Source organism: Rhinolophus sinicus, chromosome 12 (assembly GCF_057876585.1).
Source record: "Rhinolophus sinicus isolate RSI-liver-muscle chromosome 12, RSI-T2T, whole genome shotgun sequence".
Lineage (NCBI taxonomy): Eukaryota > Metazoa > Chordata > Mammalia > Chiroptera > Rhinolophidae > Rhinolophus > Rhinolophus sinicus.
This window is the reverse complement of record NC_142512.1, coordinates 31,608,826-31,629,972: the sequence shown is the minus strand read 5'-3', so window position 1 is coordinate 31,629,972 and position 21,147 is coordinate 31,608,826. Positions and strand designations below refer to the sequence as shown.

General features: G+C 43.3%; 1 protein-coding gene across 3 annotated transcripts in view; it reads left to right on the top strand.

Annotated features, from left to right (window-relative positions):
* The window catches only part of ANKFN1 (ankyrin repeat and fibronectin type III domain containing 1), a 378,383-nt gene that overhangs the window by 65,697 nt on the left and 291,539 nt on the right, over positions 1-21,147 (top strand). The window contains exon 1 of one of the 3 annotated variants that reach the window (XM_088802167.1): positions 18,876-18,962. The exons of the other annotated variants lie outside the window; for them this stretch is intronic. Within the exon in view, the coding sequence (XP_088658293.1) occupies positions 18,939-18,962 (24 nt within the window). The 5' untranslated portion in view covers positions 18,876-18,938. Of the gene's footprint in view, positions 1-18,875; positions 18,963-21,147 lie in introns of those variants that run through there. 3 annotated transcript variants of the gene reach the window in all.

The following is a 21,147-nucleotide window of genomic DNA, read 5'->3' as shown; positions in this document are numbered from 1 at the left end:
TTCTCCCAGGCCTAATTAGAGTGGCAATGCTCGCATTCATAATGAGGCTCGTGTCTTGCAGGGGAGTTAGTGAGCAGGGCTGTTACAGTAGCTTCCTGGCAGGCCGTCGCTGGCAGTTTTAAGGTAGCTAGTGGCTGCAATATTAAGTGACTGTTGAAATTCATTGACTCCACCACGGCTAATGTGTCTAGATGACAACAAGTTTACACGGTTCTTTTATAGTTACAGCAAATGGGTCCATTTAAATATTTATTAGGTGATTATGGTGATGTGAAATGGAAAAAAAAATGCAAAGTGCAATCTCGCAAGTATGGCTGTTTTTAACTGTTTATGTGGGGCCGGGATCATGGTATCACTCAAAATCGCCGCATCTTTCCCTTATAAATATTTATACTAGATCAGCAGTGATGAATGCTAATTTATTTGCATTTTGTTTCTTTATTGACTTCTCTCTGGGCAGAGGTTAGCTGTGCAAAGTTGTGCGGGCTTTCTGGGTCGGAGATATTTCAATAGGCCAACCCAGTGGCATTTGATTGAGGCAGAGGAAAGTTCACTTTGCTGAAACTGAAGAGTCCTTTCTGCTCTTGGAGACACAACCTGAGAGAGTGTTCAGGCGGCTGGTGTTTTGCCCTGTCCCGGAGTCGATGTGCACGCTGGCACGCGGTTTTGCGTCCAAAAGACTGCTTTTCTGTATAGCAACTTGTCAAACCTTGGGTTGAATCGGGTGAGGCTGGGTGCTTGTCAGACTTCTAACTCAATTTTTTCTTTCTCCTTCTGTGAGCCACTTAAAAGACTACGTTTTCGCAAAGGCAGACAGGCATCTGAGACAGAGAGAGGAGAGGTTAAGACGAACCCAGCTCAGTTCTATAAAGGTTACATCTACATGACACCGAGAACTCGAGGAGTCTGTGAAGGGCACTGTCAGAAAATTTCAGACAGATAAAGGGCAGAAGGAAGGTTTCGCTTTGCGATTGAATATTTTGACAGTGTTGGTAGCTAGAGCATCAGATACTTGCAATTCCCAATTCACCATCTATAATGCTATTTATTATTTTGTTCCCTATGTCTTGAAGTAAATAACATCTGTAGAGCCGTGACTTGTATAAATGTAGAATTTTCAGATGGTTTCTAGAAATAGCTTTTGAAATAGTCCATTGCTACATTCAGGTCTGAGGACTGTCCAAATAAAAGTGCATAGAACACATACGGCCACTTGAATCAAAGTCTCTTAATCTCTGATTCCAGCTGTGTATCTCTTTTTACAAAATGTACTAGGGTCTCCTTAGAGCTGGACCTGTTTCAGTGGACTCCAATCTCGGTCCTGTTCCGAAAGCATTCATTACCAAAGAGTCCAGAACGACCCCAGTATATGATCAAGGGTTGGCTCCTCCAGAAGAGGGACGTAGCGAGAGTTCACCGCAGTGGCGGTTCTACAAAGTCAGAAGATTCAAAGACATGTAAAATTAGGTGTCTGCTAAGTGTCACTACTAAGAAATTGCTATAGTGAATCTTTGGTCCTGTGAAGACTCCTCTGATGATGCAAGTCATAAACCTCCAATCTATAAATGTGTATTCTAACTTTTAAGAATCGGATTACATGACCCCCTCAGATTGAAGAGTGTAACCATGGATCCCTTTTGATATAGCTGATTCGCGGCTTCTTTTGCTATCCACAGTTGGAGCTATTTGCCAGTGTCCCGTGATAGGCAGTGTGTCATTGCTTTTCAGTTTGAATCTTCTGAGCTGTGGGGATACTGTACAGAATGAAACTAAAACCCGCATCTCGGACCAGTTTATTTGTTCTCAATTAATACAAAGATATCTCTTAATCCTCACAGCTCTGTGAGGAAACATTTGCTCTCCCCCATTTGATAAATGAGGAGACATGGAATTAGAGCAGCTTCAGGGTTTTCTGGCGCCCTCAGGGTGGGCTGCCATGCTGTCCCACTCTTTATTTCGGTCTCAATGAGGATGTGTCCTGGCGATGGGCCCCTCTGTGGCCACCTGCTCTCAGGGTGTCCTGCTTGCAACAGCGAAGGCTCCACGGTAATGACTTTTCAGGTGCATTTCAGAAAAGATTCAATCTGCCAATATTTACTCATAAGTTTTCAATTTTATAAAGCAATTTCATAAAGCAAGGCCCCTCTCTAATGGATTTTCCTAAAATCCGAGCACATCAATAAACCATTGGTGAATATACCATCAGTGAAGGAGGTCATTGGGGAAGGTCGTGGGGATGCCAGTTCAGAATTATTTCCCTTCAAATCATCATGTTGGTGCAAGGGCCAGGCACAACACAGGGAAGTAAAGTCTGTTTCCATGTGAGAGACCATGAGAAGAGCCATTTGGGCTTACCTTTCTAGACGCTGGCCCAGAAAAGCAAGACTCTCCATGACATCTGCTGGGGGAAGTAGGGAAAAAAAATATCAGCTCATTTTTGTCACTGTCATTAAGTCTGTGCATCCTTGAGTTGGCTGGTTAATTTCTTTCAGGTGAAGAACTAACAAAACAGCCTTTCTCCAAGTATATGAGCTCATAGATTTTTACACGGTGAAAGCTAATTGCTGAGTGTCCTACCTTGCATGTGTGCTACGACCCCCAAAGTAACTAACCCCGCATTTACATTAAAATCAACTTCACCATGGATGTCTTCAAACAAAAAGCAATCAAACCCTCATTGCCCTTCCTTCTCCTCATGAGTTTTCCTTTGTTCTAGTCTACTGAAAAGTAACAGCCTTCGCAATGAAATAGCAACGTGTTTTTGTTCTCAGCCCTGATGCATGTATACCTGTGTGTTTGTGCATGCATGCGTGTGGTGCACGCGTGTGTGTGCATGCACACATATGTGTACACCCTTCTTTGTACTCACAGATTTTGGCTCTGGGTTCCGTAGCATTGCTTTGTGACCTCGTGTCACAGACCAGAGTATATACCCATCAGTGTACTTTTCCCCTTGACTCTCAAGCCTTGTCAGTGTGAATCATAGTTGAATCTACAGTGCTGGCTAAACTGTAGAATCAAAGAGTTGTAGGTAGGAAATCAATTAGTTAATAAACAATGGTATGGCTGTCCGGAACTACAAGCTGAGAGAATATTAGGTTCTACTTCAAGTTATTTTATACTCTATTATAAAATACTAGAGTATAAAATGTATGCCCTAGTGTAATGACATGTGAATTCCTCCTACCTCCATCTCAATCAACTATTAGATAGGATATGTCTTGCCTAGATATTGGTGTTACTGTTTTGTCTTCTGATGTGTTGTCCAGATGTGTTAGAGTAAGCCTCAAGCTGAAAAGTGAGTAGGGATGCTCTGCTCCCTGAAGAGTGAATCTTCCTGTTATCACTCCCTAGGGGAAGAGCTGGAAGCCTCAGGGCAGAGAGCAGAACTTTCTGGAAGAAGGTCAGGGATTATGATCATCTCTCTTCCCCATAAAGGAATTTCTCAAACAGGATGAACAACCCACTCAATTTCATATAACCAGCTTTGCTACAAAAATCAGAGTCTAGGACTGTTCGTTCTAGCTTGTTCTTTTTATAAGGGTTCTAGGATGACAAGTTAGCTTTAAAATACCATGATAATTACCTAACATGTAGTATTTGTACAGCACTATACAGTTTGTACAGTGTGTGTGTGTGTGTTTATACATGTATATGTACACATACCACAGGTGCCAAAAAATGTATGCACATGACTTATGTATGTGTGCACAAGTCTTTTGTTATCGGTACATATTGAGTATTACAATTTTAATACAGTTTTTTCCTTTCTTAAAATGTGTATACTCTATATGTGTGTATCTATGTATATCTTACTCTCACAAATACCCAGTGAAAACCAGGAACTATTTTCTGTCTTAGTTTAATAGATCAGGAAATGAGAATTCAAATGAATATCCTGAACCATATAGTGGTGACATGTGGATTAGAACCCGGTGCTCTAGATTCCTTGCCTGGTGTTCTTTCTACGACATCGCAAAGCTTACTATTGGTCTTCGAAGTTTCAGTACCAGCTGTTGAGAAGCTAGACAAAGATTCTCAAATGCATAGATTATTTTTAAGAGAAAATGAATGAGGAGATTAACGTTTCAATCAGCCAGGCTTGAGAACCAATTGTTCCCTCCATCCCAGCGATGCTCTTTGTTCTTGAGGCTGGTATGTGAGTCACATTGATTAGAACTTTCTGACCTTCAGAATCTATTTCATGTTTCTCTTTTCCCCGAGGTTATTGATTAAGAGTTCTGTTTGCTCTGTATTCAAGCTTCAGGGACTGCATAAAATGAAGAAAAAAGTTTTAGGATCACCTTGATACATTCTAGTTTATTAGACAATGAAAATAATAGGGAGTAGAAAAATAATTCTGAAAGAAAGCAACCAGATAGAAAAATGTGATAAAGTTGTGAATGGAAATAGATGTCAAAGTTACATGAATGAGAAGGAAAGGGGAAACTCCACAAAGAGACTCTTGTGGCACAGCATGCTATAATAAGACATTTTGATTAAAAAAAAAAAAAAAGCCACCATTATATGCCATAAGAACAATAGTGGAGATTTGCAGGAACCATCACGTGGAAGAACCCTGTCACCTCTCTCAGAGGAAATGATCTGTTGGGTAGAGTTTGGACTGCATCCTTCAGAGGCACCTGGAGGGACAGCTCAGTGGAGGGCGTGTGGCAATATGCCAGATAAAACCCCTGGTCCTGACGATTCACTGCCCCCTTCTTCTGGCTCTTCTCCGAGTGAATGGGGTGATGGGTCCCCAGAAATCTTCCGATTCTGGATGGAAGATTGTAGAAGGCATCAGGATGGAGGTGATATGTTCCTCTCTTCTTTCAGCTGAAGGTTGTGTATTTGGAAAAAAAAGAAGATATGGGGCTTGACCACTAAGGATGGTATTGAAGAGAAGACATTAGTTTCCTGGACTGTGGCCTGTGGTACCAGAACAAAGGGCCCTGGTTAGGGTCTAGGTACACTTCACAGAGACGGAGGAGAATGTATTTGGCAGACAACTGTGAGCCAATCAACAGAGTTGAAATAGGATTTTTATCAGAGAAAGGAAAACAAATCCAAACAAACTGCAGAACAGTTTTATGGAAGATGTCATGTCTGACATGGCAAGAAGCAACAGACCAAGGACAGGGATTTCTAGTATTTCTTAGGTGATGACAAATGACATTTATATGCTAAACCTACAGAATAGAGGGGATAAGCAGTTGAACCTGAGATGCTAAGATACATGAAAGACATGTACAATCTAGATATTTCTCTACTTGCCTGGTAAAGCCTCTGGATAAACAATAAGTTAACCTTTGAAAAAAGGCAAAAGAAAAACATTAACCCCATCCAAATGTCATATCTCTGTGACCAGAATTCTTGCCCTGGCTAAGTCACAAACGTAAGAATTCTGTTGCTTTGAAAGGGTAGAGTCACTAGTGATAAATTCAGACACTCTTACCTGGGGTCCACCAGAACTGTGCCCACAAAGGAAACCAGACCATTTATTCAAGAAACATCAACTATTTGGCGGGTGGTGGAAATGCACAGATGAACCAGTCTCTGCCCTCTAGGAGGTTATAATCAGTAGGAAAGAGAGATGTGACAATGAAATATTTAAAGGCCAACAGGCTAGATGTATTTGTAGGTATCATGGAGATTTAAATAAAAATCCTGGAGGGTAGAAAAAGGAGTGGGTTTTCTAGCAGGAGATAATGCCCACCCTTGGATACAGAACCTGGAAACCTGTGGTTGAATTTATTCCCTTAGGGGACCTGACTATAATACACAAACCCTGAAAAACATAGGTGACTGTATGCTTAAGTAGGATCAGTTCCGGACTGCTGAAAATGTTTCTCATGAGGCAAATGTCTTTCCAGAGCTTCCCTTCTGTTACTACCGCCTTGATGTTACTATAAGCCCTTCTAGAAACTTCCAATCTAGCCATTTCAAGCCTTTCTTGCTTTATGCTGATTTGTAGCTAGTCCTGTTCACTTGTGGTAAATCTTTTCTTTTTTTTTTTTTTTTTTTAATCCCAGTTGGAGGAACTGGAAGGCATGTAGCCTATCAAAGACAGGAAAAGGAGAGGTATTTAGAAATCATACAAAAACTTACAGACCTGAGAGGGAAAGCAAAGTAAAAAGCATTTCCATCCCAATAAAGGAAAGGAGAATGCAAAGTTCGATTTTGGTGGCATTATACTATAGGCTGCCTAGCCAGATAGTATTTGAGGATGATATTTTCCTAATGCAGATGATTTTTAAAAATTATTTTCTAATACAGATTTGTATTTACAAAAAATACAGAAGTGATCTCAGTGTGATAAAGGGCTTATCTCTCCATATATTTACCAGAAGTCTGATTCCATTAAAAACTACAATATCTCACAATCATTTACCTCATTGACAATTACATCTTAAAGAAAGTAGTGGGGGGAAAAAATAGAAAAATTGCCCTTATACATAATATTGGCCTTCAAAGTGATATTGAACTAACAGGAATTTTGAGAGAAGTATCTGAGAGGTTGAAGATACAGTGAGGATTTATGAACATGAGCCCAAGGCTTCGGAGATTCATAGAATAGCTAAAAACAAGTCTTCTTATAGAAGACTTCTAAAGTGAATGGGAGTTTCAAAGTTTGAGGAATGCCAATAGTTGACATTTTGGTTGGGGTGGAAAATAATCCCAATGAGAACAAAAGGTTGGACAGCCCATGAAACTGGATATACGGTGTGTGTGTACGGGGCAGGAGTGTGCTTTCTACATTTACATCTCAAAACAATCCATTAAAAATGGATTTGGATCAAAAGATACAATATTAGTGCCATTCATTTTTCTGGCTGCTGTGAAAGCTGAAAATCAAAACTGAGTAAACTGAGTAAATCTTGGGTAAGATCCTTATGACACCCAAGCATGTCATAACACCCTCATGTAGGTGGCATTTAACAAACAGTGGTCAAACTGAACTGCATTGCTAAGTAATAGAGAGAAGGAAGGACACTCAACTTTGTATTAGGTTTTCAGACTTTCTAGCAAGAATTATCTTCATATCCAAAAGAATATGAATAAACAACATAAAGAAGGGAATTCAAGACTGAGAGAGAACAATTAGGCAACTGAATTATAGTTCAGTTTCAGGTTCAGGTGTGTAGGCCTTGAAAAGCTTTTTCTGAAAAGTTTTTGTGCTGAAAATATATATCCATATATCCTCTCAGCAATCTGCTGTTTATCTTTGAGATGATACAATGAACAGGATAGCTCTCATTGGACTAGTGATCAGAAGACACCCAAACTTACTAAAATGTAATCCCTTACTTAAGTTTTTATTAAAATCCTTGGCAAAATTCTACTAGAAAAGAAGACTAAATGATAGGTTCAAATTTTTTTGAAAAAGTGAAGTGATCACTAAGAACCCAGATTTTCCATTAAAAAACAAATTATGGCAAGGTAACTTCATTCACCTTTGAGCTAAAATTTACGAGATTGATCAATTTAGAGACCACCCAAAACATAATACTTATTAATTTCATCTAGACAGTCAATAGTCTCCCAAGTAGATTCACAACTGTTAGAATAATGGCTCTCAAAGACTGTGACAGCCTGGAGGAAATTTTGTCGCATAAGAAACCCAGGTGCTACCCTTGGCTATGACCTGCTCAGTTGGGTGTCAAATTTGTTTTTATTTGTAGAGCCTTTGAATTTGAGCCCAAGCTATCTTCTTTGCATTATGCTGTGTTGCCTACAGAAGAAAGCGATGGGAGGATGAAAGGTTTAAAACCATCCTCTATCAGGAAATGTTGACAGACCAGGCAACACTCAGCCTGGAGAAGTCAGAAAAGGGCCACCCCATTTATATTGGCTGCTCAGAAGTCACCACGTTTTATTTTGTTTTGCATCATTCCCCATTCTCCATTACCTCATTGCAGCATTACCCATTGCTGACTATCCCCTTCTTTCTAGTAGCATCTTCCCTTGATTTCTCCAGTGGTACACTATCATGCTTTTGTACCTTTGTATCTCCTTTCTCTATTTCATTATTAGTTAATTCACTTTCTCTAGCACCTGGAATGGGACAACGTTCAGTCCTTAACCTGTGCTCTTCTATTGGGCTTCCCTTGGAGTACTTGTAGCCACTCACATCTGAACGAATGGTTCCTAAATCTGTAAATTCAAGTCTCCACTTTTCTAAGCTCAAGTCCCACTTAAGCAATTGCTCGATGGACGCATGCATTTAGAAGTCCTACAAACGTATCAAACTCAGAATGTCTGAATTATCAAAAGCCATGCCTTGTCTTATATTCCCTAATTCTGTCAATGACACCGCCATTGCTTTAGGTTAAAACTTGAGAGAAGTCTTTGACTTCCACATCCTTTTCTTTCACATCCACTTAAGTCATCAATTTGTGTCAGTCCCTCATTTATAGATTCTTTTGAAGCTGTCCATTCATTTCCATTTTCATAGCCCAGACCTAAGCCAGGTGTTGGCTAATTCACTTCACAGTCTTTTAACTTGTTTCTCTTCCTCCCTTTCCAATGTTCCCTGCGTTTTACCATAAGATCCACTGTCCAAAAGTGAGAAGTATGAATCTTTCATCATGCCATTCCCTCCCTCATCAATGGCCTGTCGTTCCACCAACTAAAAGGTCTTTTTATCTTCTTGCCTTTCAAATCCTGGCCTACTTTCAAAATCCAACCTAAGTTCTTTTTCCTCACATGAGGTTTCGAATCTCAGCTCTGCCTCTTACCAGCTGTGTGACCTTGGGCAGGCTCCTTAACCTTTCTGTTTGTTTCTTCATCTAAAAAAATGAGTATGCTAACAGTACCTGCCTCATAGGATGACACTCAGAACTAGTAAGTGCTCTGTGAGACATTAAATAAAAATTTGTATGTTCTCTAGCTATTCCACATTGGGCGTTATCTCTTCCCCTATGCTCACCATTAATATAGATATAAACCTGCATCTACTCCATTTATTAAATTATGTTGTCACTTTATGTTCCCACATAGAATGTCTCTTAGCTACTCACAGACTGAAAGCTTCTGGAGGGCAAAGGTCACACCACGTATGTCTTTGTATCCCCACAATCCCCACTAGTGGCCCTGTCTTGGGGATGTGCAAGTAATGATTATGCGCTGATGTGCTCCTGATTTTCCAGAAGTGACCCTCTGGATTCTCTAAGTCTCAATCCACCATTTTGCTTTCTTTTTAGATCTAGCCTCACTGATCTTCTCCAGAAGGTTGGTTTGTACGGCACAATCCACCTCTCTTATTGGCCATCTCTGAGTGCTACATTTATCAGGGACAGTGGGTCTTGGCAGGCAGACAAGAAACACAATCTGTAGACAGAGCCACCGCAAGCCAATCTTGCCAGTACAATTCCTGCAGTTTGCTGACAGTCATATGGTTGTTTTCCAAGCCTCTAATATGGAATACCATGGAGCCTTTCAGAAAGAGTAGTGGAGGATTGGGGGCTGGCTGTTTTTCCTCCATTTTTTTTCTTTGGGAGGTCACGTGCCTGACATTTGACTCTAAAATGATTCGGGATGCCAGGGCTGTCACATAAAGAATGGTCTAGCAGAAGAGTGAAGTTTTGGATTGAATTGGTGTGAATGCTTCAACAAATCTTCTGAAGACCATCCAAAGCCACACATAAATAATGAGTTTGGAATTGCAACAGGAATGCATGGGATGTGGCCTTCTGAGTCAGCCATATAGTGTTCTTGGAGTGGGGGGCTATTTCGGATAAAGGACTATTTGAAAAACGTTTATCAGGGTGTGGTGGGGGAAAAGCTTTCTTTTAGGACACGGTTCCAGTGCAGTTTGGTATTCCACGCAAAATCCCCACCCCTGGGTTGTGATCTTCTCTTAGGTGTGGAAGTATTTAATGTCCACGTGCGTGGCCTGTTTCACACAAAAGGAAGCTCTGACATCATTATTGAAAAAGCTTTGCCAACCTCGTGCCACACTCCCCCATTCTTTATAACCAGATGTTTGCTGGGTCTTGTTCTACGATCTACGCTGTTTCGTGGGAGTCAAAGAAGAATCCACATCGATACTGCTCTGATAATCCCATCATCTGGATAGAAATGACAAGTTGAAAATAGCCTTACTGGGTTTCCCCCGCAAAGCTTATGTCAAGGTTCGCTATTGTCCAAGTTCGCTCTGTGAGGAGTCAATCATTCCTCTGGCCCAACAGGAGATGCTTTTGGAAGTACATAATCTTTATAAACCAGTAATGGGCTCAAAGGATACTACACAACATCTTGACTCATCTGTACCTTATGCCCGCAGGGTTAAGCCACCTGCAGACAGGGCTCCAGAATGAAACCCAGACCCTGGAAAATTCCAGCCCTAACGACAGCTAGGCTCTCTGTCCTTCAGGTTTTCCACTTGTCTGTACATCTTTGCCTGTATTTCCTGATGCTGAAAGCTTAACTCCTTGAGAACCGAGATGGTCCCCAAACAGCGTGTCCTTCCTGATCATTACAGATGGGTGAGGACTTCTTGGCTTTGCCATGCCTTACCCAGGTTGTGTGTCACTGTAGCACCTCTGCTTTTTCAGATTCTCCATGATCTGTCTCCTGTCTATCTCTCCAGCATGAAGTTACCTCCCTCTACCCTACGCACACGCCACACACCCCATTCACATAGACAACTTGAGATTCCCCAGTCCCACCATGTCTTTTGACTCTGATCACCAACTCTGGAATGCATTTGACTGTAGAGACATATGACACTCACTAATGAATGTGAATGAATATGAATTTGGTACGACAAGGTGGGATTCGCAGGAAGAGAAGGGGAAACACAGGCGTCTGATGGTGAAAAGGAAAGCTAGGGAAGGTGAGGTGGGGGTGGCTTTGGGCTTTTTTTGTGGTTAGGGCGTGGGGCCAAGGTGAGAGCCTCCTTGCACAGTGGGCTAGAGGCTGTGCTATTTGAAATTCCAGCCAGTGTGCCTCTGCACGCTGGTCTTTCTTGTCAAGTCACAGAGGTAGTGGCACTGAGGAGGGATAAGCAGGGAGTGGCTCCAACGAGCCCATTAACATTCAGATGCCAAAGATGGAGTCATCCCCTTTAGGACACTTTGAAATCTCTAAGCCTTCACACAAGCAGGTCTTCCAGTAGGCAACCTGTCCTCTGAAATGCCCCTTGGAAATCATCTGTTCTAAAAACTTTCCCCGACTCTCACCCCAGCTGCATTAGACCATCCTTGTCTCTGTTGCAACAGTGTCCTGAGCTTGCCTCTATTTTACAGCATGGATCACATTTGATCTTTGTAGCGGGTTGACTTGCATCCCCAAAAGATATGTCCAGGTCCTAACTTGTGGTACGTCAGAACATGACCTTACCTAGAAATAGAGTCTTTGCTGATGTAAGTTGAGAATCTTGGGATGAGGGCATCCTGGATTTAGCGTGGGCCAAAATCCAGTGGATTTAGAAAGGAGAGGAGATTTGAAACCGACATGGTAGGAAGGTCGTGTGAAAATGGAGGCAGAGAACAGAGTGACATAGCTGCGATCTACGGGACACCACAATTGTGGGCAGCCACCGGAAGCTAGAAGAGAGGCAAGCAATGGATTCTCCCTCAGAGCCCCCGGAAGGAACCAACTTTGCTGACACCTGGATTTCAGACTTCTGACCCCCACAACTGTGAGAGAGTACATTTCTATTGTTTTAAGTTGCCCGGTTTGTAAACATTTGCTAAAGTAACCCTAGGAAACTGGTAGTTTTATAATTGCATACCTGGATTTTCATCTTCATCATAAGAGCTGCGAGCTCCTGGAGAGCAGAGGTTGTGTTCATCTTTAGATCCCAACAGGCTAGCACAGTGCCTGGCACAAATGGGCAACACTGATGTGTTTTCCAAAAAAAAAAACTGCTGAGCCCAGACCAACTGAATGCAGAAAGAAAGCCCCTGAATTTAGCTCTACAGCAGGAGGACTTCATTGAATCCACTGGCTGTGGAAAGATCATGCAGGGCTCGTTCTCCATGTGAAGAATCAAGGAAGCGCTTTACCTTAGACTGTCCTTTAATTGTTTGCCCGCAGGTAGATTTCTAGAACTGTTGGATGGTGGTGAGAGTCCCTGTGCCAATCAGCCCAGGCCCTGAAGGGCCTTGGCACGCATCCAAACGTTCCCCTGGGGTCTGCGCTAACCAGATTTGTCTAGAAGATGGACAAGTAGGCTGGACACTCTCTTTAAACCACATGACCTCCCGGGAGTCCCTGGAATGAGGGTTCCAACGGTACAAATAATCTGTTGTTTGGTTTGGGTGCTTTCTTCTCGAGCTGAGCAAAGAGATGATTTTTCTTTCCCTCAGGAGGAGGTGAGTGAGTGAGGATGAAAATATTTACTTAGAGACCACCTAGGCCAGGTCTGAAAACTCCTGAGCCAGGTGGGAAACTTCAGCCCAGTGAGAGTTCTCTGTTTTTGTTAAAGAAAAAGAAACTGCAGATGGACAGCTCAGGAGCATTGAAGCAGACGTCTGAGGCACGAATCTCTGAAGCAGACCCCGTGACCACTGCCCTTCCGTGCTTTTCCATCGCCTCATTTTACAGATGACAAACAGCCCGGCCACTTGTTTAAAGCTCAGAGTTTTCTTTTTCCTCCTTCTTCTCTCTTACTCTTTTTTCTAAAAGCCACAGGAGTGTTAGGTGATTTTTCCCTCACTGCCTGGAGAACATTTATTACAGATGCTTAATCTTTCTTAATCTGGGGCAGCTCAGGCCCTCGGACCTAGGAGCCGAATCTTTGCCTTGGCAGAAACGCTGCCCACAAGTAAGGGTGGGCGCTTTGATTTCGCCTATTCTACAAGGCAGACATGGGTGCGGAACAAGCATAGAACATCTACTAAGCAGGCAACAGAGTTAAATTAGAAACTGAAGAATGGGCACGGAAGAGACTGAAGGAGCTCTCCCTTCCTTCCAGGAGCTTCCAGACACACACACACACACACACACACACACACACACACACACACACACGCATGCGCTCATACACACGGAGTCAAAAACAAATAACTAAATAACTTTTTTTGCCAGCAGATGTATAAAACTTGTGCTCCTCATTTTTCAAAGGATCTTTACATCCATGATATTATTTCACTTTCATGAAATTCCTGGGATGTCAGTCAGGTGGTATGACTTTCATTTTATAGACAGGGAAACAGAGGTTATGTGAATGGACCAAGGTCATATAACTTATTTGTGTCAAGGTGAGAGCAAAATCCCATCCTATTGTTACCACTTCTGGTACTTTCCACCTTAGCAAGTGCGACGAACCTCCCTTGATCCTTTCTCGTTGCCAGGTCCTCTTCTAAACGCTGCCTGTATTATCTCATTGAATCCTCCAAGAGCCCTCTAAAGGAGGGGCCATTAGTACTCCAGTCTTACAGATAAAAAAACAAGACACGGCCAGGTAACACAGCCAGTTAGTATGGAAACCAGATTTCAAAACCAAGTTTATCTAACTCAGAAACTCTTCTTTGTAACTCTCAGTTACAATTTTGAACATTTCATTTCCTGGGAGAAGACAGAGTAAAACAGTAGTTAGTATCAGAAGGACTTGATTAAGGAAATTTCCTAGCAGCTGTGACCTTTGAGTCCAGTTGAGAAATGGGAAGAGAATGAGGGAGAACGTATGTGGCCCAGTTATAATAGGTGAGGCCCTTTGGAGGAACCACTCATCCAATACTCCGTACACGGATAGCAGGGTTCTCCTGATGTCACAGGTAAGGGACTGAGGCTTGGAGAGAGTAGGTATCCTGCTTCCAGTCCCACAGGTCGGACCTGGATGGAGTTAAGATTCTTTGACCTCAGATGACTCGCGTGTCTCCACTCCACAGAGCTCGGTGGCCCTGAATGCAGAGAGCGAGAGCAGCTCATGCTGCATGTGAAACCCACAGGTTGGGCATGACCCAGTTGTTTACAGGGGACTTCCAGGGACGTTCTTTGATCGAAGCCACACACCTGTATTGGAGAACACAGGTGACATAAGCTAAAACAATAGGGGACAAAGTTGCTGGAACTTAGTAGCAAGTTTTCACTTTCTTTATAACTTTTTTTTTTCTTTTGCACTATTGCAAAACACGTAGAACTGTACAGATTTCCATAATTTATATAGCTGGCTTCAGATTATTTTGCCATGTCTGTCATCTTGCTGACAGATGGAAACACCCTCTTACTTCCCTCCTCGAATGCTACACTTATGGAGAGTAATCTGAATTAATGACCGCTGCCATGTTTTGAGCACTTACAATGAGATAGCCTACTTTAGCTTATATAATTCTCTCCACAACTGTGTAAGGTAGGCGTTATTTATCCCAATTTTAAGCGGAGGTAACTGAAGTTGAGAGAGGTGATATAATTTGTTCGGATCACACAGGGAGCAAATGGCAACGCCAGGATGTAAACTTGGGTCTGTGTGATTCCAAAATTCATTCTCTTTATGTTGCCTGAAGGTAACTGGATAGGCTCTCAATGGGGGTGATGGAAAAAAAGTATTTTAAGGTCATGTTTGTGTTTTTTAATTTAAGATAATAAATATTAGGGAAGGGGATGACATGATGGAAATGGTGCTTGGGGCAGGTGGGGAGAGAAAAACCTCTTCGGAGGCCATGAATAGAAATAAGGATTTGGAATGTTGGACACCTCGATTGTGGAAATACGAAATGGTGTCTCAGGATCAGTAGACTTTGTAGAAAAATAATTGGTGAGATTTGAATCATAACCAGAGGGAAGGGAAGAATTGAAAGGAATGGAAGGCAGATTCTTGGGAGGCCTGGTCACAGTATCATAACTATGAGAAGGAAGGAGATTGGAGATGACCAAGGAGTCAAAAGGCAGGGTGGCTTTCCTTGTCAAGGTTAAGCAAAGACAGAGCTAGAGGCAGGGCAGCCATTGTGAACAGTAGGGCCACATGCGGTCATATTGGTGCCTCAATAGGTGTTCATGGGTGAAGAAAGGTGTTCCTCAGAGAAGGGGATCTCACCAATGCCAGCCCTCCCCACAGGTGAAGCCTGGAATTTACACTGGCTGAGAGCTGGGGAAACTATGCTTGAGACCAGGGAGAGGAAGAACCTGTGCTGAGTCATGCGTGTGTCTACACCTGGCATGGCATCTCGGTCACCATGGTGACCCCCCCACACACACCTCCACAAGTCCAGCTTCCCTGTGCTATAGGTGGATTAGGGAGGGCCGCCTCTGCAGCTGTCCATCTCCCAGAGTTGGACGGGAGCACTGCTCAATCCCATTGCTACAAACAAAGCCACAGCTCCTGAGAAGGAGTGAGGTCTTCCATTATTTTGTTTTCCATTCTTTTATGTACAATCACTGTAGCACCTTCTATTTTGCTGAGTAGCATGTTGAGATCATTTATGGCTCTGCCCTGTTACCCTGTGGATGATTTTACACGAGTTTTGTGGTCTGGATTATTGATGACAGCTATACACCCCTGCCTGCCGATGCCTCTGCAATGCACACACTCTGGAAAGTTCCATCTAGGGCAGAGGTCACAAAGTGGCAGCCCATGAACTAAATATGGCTAACCAACATATTTTGTTTTCCCTACACAATGTTTGTTAACATTTTGATTCGACATTTTTAGATTGGGATATTTCACACATTTTAAATTGGGAAAATTTCCATATTTCCAGGTTCTCTTAAAAAACTGAAAAGCTCTGGCAGTCCTGGGCTGTAATCCCATATGTCAGTAAGAGGCTAGAGCTGAGTTACTACTGTTCCTTTTACACATAGCACTTTATCTCTATTTTAGCACAGTCTCTACCACTCCCCAGTGCCTGACGCAGGCCGACCACGCTCATTTACCTCACTTATCTGGCCCTTGTAGGCATTTAACTTTGAGACCCTAATGTATTGTGATGGTATTGGCTCAAATAGAAGTTCGTTGGTGCCCAGAAAGTATAAATGTACCTGAGCTGAGCGGTAGGTACAGCTGAATTCTAATTCCTTCCCCCTTCCTTCATGTCTTCTCCTAATTACACTCTCTCCCCAAAATGCATGGCCCCTCATGATGAATGGGCACCTCCAGACGTTGCCCCTTCCTTCCAGTGCAGCATCACGTAATCGTAGGTTAGCTCCTCCCACCAGAACCCTTACCCCACAATGCCTTACTCATAGCTCCCTGGCACACGCAGAGAGATCTCGCAAGTTATGTGGGGCAATATCAGTGACGTTGCCATCACTTGAGTCACATTTTGGCACACGAAAATGCAAGAGAAAGAATGTGGTGAAATGAAATGACTTCTCAGTGTATTTTAGAAAGGAGGTGAGACACCGGGAAAGTAAATGGAGTCTCTGAGGCCAAGTTGGGAAGCGCAGGTCACAGAAAGCCTGTGAGATTGGACTTGGTCTTAGGGCAATGGACAGACAGTGCAGCATCTTACTCTGAACAGTGACATGTCCAGACGGAATGATCAGCCTGGAGCGATCACTCTGGGAAGGGCAGGAGGCATGCTAGAGGAGAGGTTGGGAGACCACTCAGGTGTGGTTGGGCATTTCTAGGCCTAGAGTCTAGTCCCATCTCTGCTCACTCAGTATGCAACTTTGGGCCTTCGTCTTTAGCTGACCTGAAGGCATTAGTCCTCTTCTCCTCTCTTTGGTCCCTAGCACTTATACCTCCTCTTTCCACCAAGAAGTTGCAGTAAGGACAGGACCCTGCTCCCTTGGTTGGAACCTTCTCTTGGTTGACAAGTTAATGCTGTCAGCCATGCAAAGTATGTGCAGTGACAGAGTGAATGAGAGGGAAATCTGGGCCCAGATATCCCAAACTAATAAGAATGTCCAAAATGCTGTTCTTGTGGTTATGCGCCAGTTATAACTTGTGCATTTTGATAGTGGGTTTTGATAGATTTCAGTTAGTATTTGTGTAGAAGAGAAGTATCATCGTAGAGTAGGGGAAGTGCCATGATGCGGCTATTCCCAGCCCTTCTTCCACGAGGTAATGTGCACTAACCTGGGGTTTCTGTAGAGGAGATAAGTTGTATTGACAAGAGGAAATAAGCATGGAACATGCAAGTCTAACAGCCCGTTTGCAGCTCCGGGCTCCTGGAATTTTACAGCCACCATCTGACAGATAAAACCACCAAGAGAGCCAGATTTTATCTATTAAATAAATGCATTACTTCTATTACTCTCAGCTACATTTACTGCAATAAGCTTAAATAATATTTAAAGACCAAGTCCTTTGTTGTACATAGATCTTAAACGTTTCAAAGCAGGCAAATACTATGCCTTCAACATCTCTTGAATCCTCCCTGGGGCTTAAATAAAACACTTGCAAATGAATGCATTGCTCTTCAATTCTTGAGTATGTGTATCATGTGCCTACTACCTGTGGCATAGACGTCTTATTATCTTTTTAAGAACAAAAAGGAATGAAGCCTGGTGCTCTCACTCACAGTGATTACATTCTGGTAGCGGGCCATCCCTGTGGTCATCTACACACACACCAGTGACTAAATTAGTGTGATAAGTACTAGGAGAGGACCTTTAAAAAGTGCTGTGGAGGCTGGGCTTGGGGATAGTGAGGGTAAGTTGCTGGAGCAGCTGATGTCAGAGCTGAGCCTTAGAATACAAGGAATGTAAGAACCTCACCATTTTTCTGGGGAATATATGCGTGCGTGCATGCGTGCGTGCGTGCGTGCATGTGAATTTTTCTCCGCATTTCAATGTCATTCAGTATGAATAGTATCACCCCATGTGTAGCCCAGGTCAGATACAGAGGTGACCAAGTACAGTGTCTCTTTATTTGCCATTTTCTCCTATTGTATAGTTGCATTTGGATAGAGAGTTCGTTTGAGTCTTCTCGTTTTTTTTTTGTTGTTGTTGTTTTTTAAAAAAATGCAATTAGACATCATGATCAAAGGTACTGGACTCTGGGCTGGAATCGCTCCTCGGCTACCATTCAGTCATGACTCCGCAGCTCAGCCATGTCCTCGGAGCCTCAGCTGCTCCATCCGTCAAGTATTGATCCTCCTCCCTGCTGGAAAGACAAAGTACTGGAAGCAAGTTGTCCTGCAACCACCATTTGGACAGCAAATGTTTCACGGGGCACCTACACTGTGCCAGGCACTCAGCCAGGAATTGAGGTCCATCCAGACTCTGCAAACTACTGTTCAGCCTGCTGTACCCATGACAAACGGGTTTCAAAATAAGCATGCACTTCGATCCCCACATGAGCCACTGTGAGCTGCGCCCTCCTTAAAAAAAAAAAAAAAAAAATCAGCATGCACATAGTGTGCCTCCTTTGGCACACTATTTGTTATGAAAAGGGAAGTTAACTCCAACCCCTAAAATGCAGAGCAAATGAGAATGTGCTTAATCATCAAAATGATTCCATCATCTCCTCGCCCAGCCCCACCAGATTTCTAGGGAACAGACCGTTCCTCAGCCAATCCGTGAGCCAAGTCATCCCGTCCAAAGCTTCAGCTAGGCATCTTCACTAAATAACTGTTTATCTGACTAATGTTCAGTCTCCGCTGAAGGAAGCCGACTCACCCCTTTCAACGTTGCCTTCTCTTAGTCTCCCTCTCTGTCCTTCGCACCCTGTCTCCTCTAAGGTACAGATTTGAATCCCACTCCTGTCAGGGGCACACAAGCCATCTCAAATCTGGTCACAGCATCATTGACAAACTCCCTCCCCACCAGGCATTTCCTAAAACCCCATTTTTCACTATTTCTTTCATTCTTTGAAAGGGATTTCTTTGTCTGAAGCATGTAGGGCACTTCCCCTCCCTCTGCTCTGGACCCTGCACCGCGATTTGGCCACTCCTGGAGCCAGGCCGTGGGAGAGGCGGCCATTCTTAGCCTCCTTGGACAAAGCAAGGGTTCCCTTGGCAACGGGAACTGTGTGGAGGTTCAGAAAAGGGGTTTCCCTCCACCCTTCAGGTTCTCTTTCAACTCAAGAGCTCACCCCCGGGTCTCTCATGGAGGCTTCTCCTCTAACCAGGGTAGGAAAACAGTTCTGAATATCCTATAACTGGTGTTTGGAGACAATTGTCTTGCATGCAACTGGCAGAAAAATGTGGGGAAAATGGGTGAGTGAACCCAGGCTGGAGCGGGTGAGCATCCAGGCTCAGGCGGAGGGAAAGCTGGTTTCGTCTCTGTACACAGGCAAGTCCTAATGCCAGAAGTTTGCTGCTGTAAAGTGTACACTTAGCTTTTGGGAGGTGGGAGAATAGGGAATGATGGAAGGAAAGAGTCTTCTACAGGGAAGTTTTTACCTCGTTTTCTGGTTTCTTATCCTTGCCTTTTTACTTGTAGGAATACAAGGAAATCAGGAATTGCTTGTTTCCATGTTAATGTCCACTCTTACTCAATCCTCTGCCAGTACACTTGACCAGTGGGGCTCGATCTCTCTCTCTCTCTCTCTCTCTCTCTCTCTCTCTCTCTCTCTCTCTCTCTCTCTCTCCCTCCCTCCTTCCTTCTTTCTCTCTCTCTCCCCTCTCCTCTCTCCTTCTCCTTCATTCTTTTTGGACTTTGTTGTTGTGGTCATGGAGAAAAAAGATTTGTAAAGATTGGTGAAGTCCAGAGTGAACTTTTCTTGTAGGAGGTCATCTCTGAATGGCTGAGGCACTAACCCAGGTTGGTCCAGAAGACCTCCAATGCGCCTTTGATTGATGGAGGGAATGTTTATTATTGACTGAGTTAGTAGTAATCAAAAGTTTCTACACTAATGCAGAAGTTTATTAAAGTCTGGGCAGAGGGTCAGGGAGGGGATGCTGACTGGGAGACATAAGTCAGCTCTTTCGTTTCACCCCAGGACTTCAGAGTAAGTGAGAACCATGCTGAAAAGGCTTCTGGAGGGGGATCCTCCAGCTTAAGGTCTTTGAAAGAAACAGAGTTGTATGCAAGTAAAGGATAAAAGGAAGAAGCCAGAGCACCATTCAACTTTTATTTCCTTTCCACTCACTTTCTTCCTACCTTCCTCCTCTCTCTCTCTCAATCAAATCCAGAGTGAGGCCTAAGCATAACTTTTGGAGACGGTTATGAGACAGTACTTTAAGGCTCCCTTTGAGGTTAACCTGGTTACTGCATTCACCTATTAAGCAATATTTCATATATATATATATATGTGTGTGTGTGTGTGTGTGTGTGTGTGTGTGTGTGTGTGTGTTTTATTCTGTGTTCAAGTTTCCAGTAAACTCTTTGGGACAGGGATTCTACTGTTTTCATCCTCGCACCCCAGATTCTAACCATTGACAGAGTCAGGCACATTTTGGGCACTCAGTCAATGTTTGCAGAATTGAATTGATTCTTGGATAAGCAGCCCGGACTGTTCCTGGCTTTTCCACATTTGTAACATGGTGTGTGGAGCTATGACCAGTCTTGTTGTCAGGACACTTAGGCTCTAGGCTGGATGTGACATTCAGTAGCAGTGGGACCTGTGGCCAAGCTATCTCTTGTCCTCTGACCCTCAGTTTCTCCATCCATCAAGTGACAGGGTTTGGATGAGAATAGTGTTTCTCCACCAAAAGTCATTACATGACGTCTCATTCATGCTGCCCTCAGATCTGGGGAGAAGAGGATTTGGGGGAGGGGTGCATTCTGATCAGGAACAGCCCCTGCAGAGAAGAATGGTACAGACAGTGGAGGAGATAGAGCAGAAAGTTGCTCAGAGTTGGAAGCTGGAAAACTCTGGATCCTAGATACCCTCTGACTTTCAGAGTCGTGAGACTAGTCTTTCCCAGTTTGGCACCATTTCTCCCATGTTGGGTGCTTTCTCAGGAGAAGACAAAGTAATACCCTGATTTCTTCTGACAAACGCAAACAAGCTATCCTTCCTTCAGGGAGACGAGGCTGCAAGGCTTCTCACTGCTCTTAGATTTGAATGAGAACTCTCAGCGTGATGGCAGCCGATCCTGAGCCAGTCAGACACTTTTGCTGTTGCCTCACTCCAACATGTTCTTTCATTCATTCAATAATCGGCAGACACTTATTGAAAGCTTACCAGGCCAGGCATCAGTTGTCAATGAGCAACACCAATTCTTTGCCCTCACAGTTCAAGAGAGAATAATGAGAAGAAAAAAAAGTTAGATAAACGTGATTATTCCCTAGTGTGATTGGTGCTTTTCAGAAACCGAAGCAATGTAAGGAGACGAGCGATGGCTGTGTGGTGTTTTTGTTTGGTTTGGT